The sequence below is a fragment of the Dermacentor albipictus genome, chromosome 8 (genome assembly GCF_038994185.2).
Source record: "Dermacentor albipictus isolate Rhodes 1998 colony chromosome 8, USDA_Dalb.pri_finalv2, whole genome shotgun sequence".
Lineage (NCBI taxonomy): Eukaryota > Metazoa > Arthropoda > Arachnida > Ixodida > Ixodidae > Dermacentor > Dermacentor albipictus.
The window spans coordinates 124,000,795-124,007,172 of NC_091828.1; the positions used below are offsets into that span (position 1 = coordinate 124,000,795).

The window sequence follows — 6,378 nt, forward strand, 5'->3', positions numbered from 1 at the left end:
CGCTTGAATGCGTGTCAGCACAATATAAACGGCAACCCGGAGTCTGTTGAGGCAACTGGCAGTCTGGCATATCTGCCACTTCTCGGTCGCAGAGATACGGTGCAGTAAGTCGGGTTGTCGTGTTCGTCGTGGAACTAGGTTGGAAAGCTGCTTCAGCTAATACAAACATAGTCAGAATTCACAAAGAGTTTTGTTCTTATAAATGTTCTCTGCCTCTGGCAAGCAGCCATCGCTAATAATACGTCCAGCATCATGACTGCCTGTGTCATATGCCCTTATTAACATTTCTAGCATAAAAACTTCTCTCTTTTTCTTTCTGTGAATGCCAGCCTCACTCCTTATCGGCTTCCGCCTTCACTGTCCGGACTGGCTGCAGCCCACAGGCACACGATTTCTGCCGGGGCCATAACGCCATAACGCCGGCAGTTTTTTCAGCGACTCTCGCCACTTCCCAGATCGTGGAAGATGGTTCATTTGCCCCGCAATTCACGCTGCTCGAGTCAAAGCCACCTAAGTGCAACTAGACTCATAGGTCTCACAAGAGGGACAGAAATTTCCGTCGGCAAAGAAAGGGGTTCTAACAGCGGCTGTCAGTCAGTGTGCACAGAGATACTTAATTAGAGAGTTCTAGGGTGCCCAAGCACTGGGTAATGCAAACCACCGTGCGTACAAAAAAAAGCAAAGGGCCTACGATAGATTTAGGGCGCCCAGCGCAACCTAAAACTCTCTAGTAGAGAGTTTCAGATTAGTGTGCCTATAGGCGTTTGGGTACTCGAACCTCCGGGCGTGCAAAATAACACAAAGGGCCTACGACAGAGTTTAGGGCACCCGAAGCATTAGGGTTCCCAGGCACTGAAAGACGCAAACCTGCCTGGCGTACAGAAGGAGGCAAGGCGAGCACTAAAGAGCGCGTAGGTCCCACAATGGAGTCCCACTTCCTTCTTTCTTCCTCTTCTATTTTCTTTTTTTTCCCCTCCTATTTCTGTTTAAGTTATATGAATCCTATAAAAGAAAATGGAACCTCTCCCAAAGGTAGGCATAGCTTATGAGCAAATACCACCTGTTGATAAACCAAGGTCGCCAGCCTATGCACCCAAACCATAGCAACTTTGCAGAAACTCATTTATGAAGAAACGCAAAGCAATCGAACATAGGGATCAATGCTTCACATGCGACGAGAGGGCGATTTCGGGCTTTTCTTATCAGGCTATGTCTCCGCAGGAACCAATCCAAGATCACATTATCAGGCAGTGCACTGATCACAATCTTCCCATTCTCATACTCCCTATACATGCTGTCGCTCACATAACAAGATACTATATGTGCGCTTTACGTCGCCTAATCTTGTGTAGGATATAAATATTGTGTGTCTCGTATTTTTTTCTCTCTTACAAGTGACTGCACGAATACTTCTGGGCTCATGTTTTTTTTCCTCTCTTTTTTTTGCGCAACACTATCCTTGTGTCAGTTTGTGACAAGGTGTGTTCATCGTATGCCCTTACGCTCGTACTTCATTTACGAATCCCGGCTGTTTGAAGGCTAGACCTTATATATCCCGCAAGACTCCAGCCTTCGCTGGTGCGAAAGAGAAAAAAGGAAAGGTATATGTCCAGTCTTCAGCCCTGCACGTGAAGAAGGGTGAAAGGGAGTGAGTGAGAGAAGACAGAAGTTAAATTAATCACGTGTGCTAGACAAGCTGCAGCTATCCTATATGCTCCGACACTTAACGGGCTGTAGAAGCGCAGTTGTGCCTGATTAGTCGAAACGACTGGCTGCCTAAGTTGCAAAAGCTGTTTAGCGCAACCTATCCTCTATAATGAACTGAGCCTCTCCCAACAAAATGATCCGTTAAAGCGGTACCCGTTTTATTAAAGCGGCACCCGTTCTTCATTGCGAGTGCAAACGGTGCGAATAAATCAAGCGCTGTTTAATTGGGCTCTGCTTTTCACGACGCTGTACGCATCTGGGCGTCACGGGGTACACGACAAGAGGAATTCGCCGGCGCTGGGCTAAAAAGGAGGCGACGACGCTGGCGTGGCGTAGACGTGGCGTACCGTATACGTTGTTGGTTCTGACAAATAGTCAGGGAAGACGAAATTTAAGCTCGCTCGTACCTCAACCGAGCGGAAGAAAGCGAGGCGCCCGCGAACAGGCATGCGCGAGCAGGCGATTCAGTGCGCAGTCGTCGGGGCTGGCAAGAAACTATTCAGCAGCTGGCGGCTGCAGAGATGCTACTCCAGGCCACGGACGTGATTTTGGTGGCGGCCACGGCGGGTTTCCTCTTTTGCTGGCCGGTCAACTCGGCCGACATGGGATGGGACGCGGTGCCCGTTAAGAACGGTGAGTTAAGTTTGTTGTTGTTGTTGTTGTTGTTGTTGTTGTTGTTGTTGTTGTTGTTGTTGTTGTTGTTGTTGTTGTTGTTGTTGTTGTTGTTGTTGTTGTTGTTGTTGTTGCGTGGCCCTTCTTTCCTGTTCCAAGCGTTGTCGTCTGGTCGGCCAGTGAAACCGAAATCCTCGAGGGGTATCGAAATCGCGACGAGTGACGTTGTGGCGGTTGTTGAACTGATTGTTCCTGTCCATGTCGCTTATTAGTATACCCTGTTTCTGTTGTAAGCATTGATTGTAGCCTGGCCGCCACCGGAGGGGACGTGAGCTGGGTTGTAGCGACTCGACGGAAATTCACGTTGTTGTCATTGCACAGACTGTTGTTGCCGTTCCTGCTTGTTCGTTGTCACCGTTTCTTTAGCAACTACATGCTGTCGTCTCATCGGTAATCTAGAAGCAGACATGGAATGCTTGCGTCGATTGTTCAGAACGCCGAGTGACGTCGTTGTTGCTGTAGTTATTTGGAGACGTCAGTTTCGTTGTTAGCTAGCGCTTGCTTGGTAATGATGTAGCTCTTGCCGTCCAGCCGGCCAGCGAAGCCCCAGATGTTGGAGTACGATACCAGCACTGAAATGTGAGTGACGTTGTCGTCCTAGCTGTCACTGACATCACTGCTGTTGTCGTCGTTGTTGCGTGCCCATGTCAGTCACTTCTTTTGTAATTGTAGACTTCCGACCCGTAAGAAGAATCCACATGTGATGGGACTGCCCAGAACCGCAAGTGACAACGCCATTGTTGCTGCTATAGTTATTGTTTTTGTTGTTACTGGCCATGTTGGTGACGCGGCTATAGTTGTCGTTGTTGCCTTTTTGCTGGTCAGTGGCCTTGGATGCGGTGAAAGCTTACGACAACGTGTTATATAGTACTTAATGTCGCCTTGTTCATAATTTTCCCACTCCCTGGCTAAACCCTCCGTATTTTCAATAGAGAGCTTATCTTTCTCTTTCTCTCTCTCTCTCATTCATAACTGTTATCGACATTGCTGTTGTTGCTGCTGGCATCATAGTTGCTGTTTCATTGTCGCCTGGCCGGCCAGACAGCACAGTGCTTTCCTTTCTTTTGTTATTGCTGTTCATTTCACTTTTGTTTTCAACGCTGTTCTTTAAATCGTAGCGTCTGAGTAACTACGGTGAAGGCCTCACCAATGGGCTTAGTATTACGATAATATCTAGCGTGTTTTTATAGGCTACAATGTATTCTATTGACGTGAGGCAGTTGTTCAAAATCCTCTTCAACTGTATTAGCTAATCAAGTGTACGTTTCCTCGCGTATTATGAGGAAATACAACTATAGTGATGGACTTCGATTTCGTGTTAAAGGGTTGAAAATTGAGCTCGTTTGTACGAGGGCAAATCACAAAGTCACGGCCCCTATTTTTTATTAGCCTAAGTAAGGTATATACAGGTAATTACAAATGTACGTACTACTCTACGTAGCTTATACTATTTTTCGCGCCTTGGAAGTCTATTTTCACAATGAAACTTGCGTGGATCTTTAGAACCGCTTCTTTCTCCAATTCAGGAAAGTGCCAGTACAAGGGAAGGGAAATTAAGCGGGGAAGTCACGTGGACGTGGAGCACCCTTGCGAGCGCTGGAAATGTGAGCTCACCGAGGACCTGGTGCTGTTCTTGGGGTGCGTCCGCCTTTACCTGGACTCGGATCCGTTCTTGAAAATTGCTACGCTTAAGAGGAAGCTGTACCTCGGGAACAAGTTCGCTTTCCCTATTAAAAGACATGTAAAAAGCCGAGGTGCTTTTAAGACACAATCGCTGGATAGATTTGAAAGATGTGCGCTGAAACTGAGGAAGAAAATGTTTTTGTTTCATTGCTGAAAACTGACGTTTGCAAGTCTAATTCAATACCAAAAAGAGATATCGCAGTTTAGTGAACTACATACGCTTAAGTACTCAAGCGGACAAATATAATATATAAGTTGGTAACTTTCATGAAATTGTTAAAGCACTTACTAAAGTTTTGCAGACGTCCTACGCATAAGTTGGCGGTGCATAATTTAGTATGCTGATGAAATACGTTAATTTTGTACGCTTTAGGTGCATTAATAGGGTCAGCTTACACAATAATGACATCGCCTTTATTTCTGAGTTGCCGAGTTGTGATCTCGATAACGAGCTTCTTTTCCAATTTTGCAATTTTCAACAATTTCTGCAAAAAATGCAGACTTTATATATATATATATATATATATATATATATATATATATATATATATATATATATATATATATATATATATATATATATATATTTGCCTGTCTTTTCTCGGTCAGGTTTACGAAGCTCCTATTTCTACCCTCAATAACAATATTCGGGTCAAAGGGTCAGATTTTAGGTATTCGACGTAACTTCGCAAGCCGCCACTTTGAAAATATTCGCAGTACTCAAAAATTTCGCTGTTTGAAGAGTTGCGCTGACAACCTTTCGAGGCAGCCCCACGCCTCACCAGTCAATCCTCCTGCAGGTGCGGCGTTTCACAAGTGCAGGCGCCGTGTAAGCTCGTCAAAGGAACTGGGGTGTACCCGAAGTGCTGTCCCAAACCGGTGTGCCCAAGTCATCATGGCCGGTGAATAAAAATTTACAAACGAACAGCTTAAAAGAGCTTGTTGTTGAGCGAGTTGGTGCACATTAGCAAACAATTTTTATAACTGCGCGAATAAACGACCACCGAGAGAGAGAGCATAGAAGGACAGGCGCAGTCTTTGTCGCCTTCCCTCTGCGCCTGACCTTCTGTGCTCTCTCTCTCTATGGTCGCTTGTTGGCGCAGTTATAAAACTGTTTGCGAACAGCTTCAGTAAGCTGAGTCTAACGCAGTATTCGGCAGATGTGTGACCAAGGTACGACGCAGCTCTAGCTTGTTCGTGAACGCATATTGCTTTATGCGTGACACCGGGCTACCGGTGACGTAAACACGAGTGACCGAATTCGTGGCGCCACCTCGTGGTGCACAGTTTGACCAGAGAGGACACGGAGGTATAACTACATGAATCTATTTTCCATATCCAGCAGCGCACAAATTGCCAACGACAACGGAAAGAAGAGGTGGGCAAATAAGCTCAGGCCTAACAAACACCGCGATCAGCGTAGATTGCAGAGGCGTACAGTATTACGAAGAATAAGGGCATGTGTGTAAGCCAACCTTCGGTTTCATTATCTTACGATGAGATCGATTTTATTGGTCGTTCTTGGGTGCGCGGGTCACACACGTGACCCGTACTCTTTCCTTCTCAAAATTTATAGCCTGTTGCTTCCGAAAAAAATTTCAGTTTTTATACCTGCGCTTGTCCCGACATCTTTGTATTGTCAGTTTCTGTGCTGCTCAGAATAAAGTTTCCAACACGCCCGCCTTTTCTTTTTAGTTCTTTTATGTTTTACTTAGCTGCTAGTGTGAATTTTGGCAGCAAAATGTTCGTTAACACATTACATTTTTTTTCTTCTACATGTACGCCCACGTAACACAAAGACGTGCCTAACGCGCTGTGGTTGAACAAAGCGTATCAAGATGTCGCTACCAGCGTTGCTGCGATTCAGGTTGTTGGAATTCGCGTATCTGGTAAGCAGTTTTCCCGAGAGATCTTACTTTTTATACTTTATATTCCAGCGCCTGCGAGCAGCTGCAACGACTTGGCGACAGGTGCCTAGTATAGGCAAAAGAGCACAAACATAGTAAAATGTGAACATGAACAACATTTCCACCAATACCGCAAGCTAAAGCAAATATGCAAGGCAAGTGCTCCGGGCACGTACTCCCCTCTCCTCCCCGTCCAGCACCCAAATTTTTTGCATAAATGGGTACGTGGCATAACAGGACGTGCGACAGCCCTAGCCTGCCCAGCCACCTCCTCCCCGGTCAAGTGCTTGCACTCCCCCTCTCCACGAAATGAATTCCTGGCTACGCAACTGCAATAGCGACAAAGTGACAGTTTTTATTGCGAAAGCAATATTGCTCGCACTTTCGGCCCATCGGTGGTCGTGGCGCC

General features: G+C 46.0%; 1 protein-coding gene across 1 annotated transcript; it reads left to right on the forward strand.

Annotated features, from left to right (window-relative positions):
* Positions 1-2,103: 2,103 nt before the first annotated feature.
* Positions 2,104-4,983, forward strand: LOC135918326 (complement inhibitor CirpT1-like). The gene is made up of 3 exons (XM_065451992.2): positions 2,104-2,340; positions 3,906-4,017; positions 4,863-4,983. The coding sequence occupies exons 1-3, from the start codon at positions 2,229-2,231 to the stop codon at positions 4,966-4,968; spliced, it is 330 nt and encodes a 109-aa protein (XP_065308064.1). The 5' UTR covers positions 2,104-2,228; the 3' UTR covers positions 4,969-4,983.
* Positions 4,984-6,378: the final 1,395 nt, after the last annotated feature.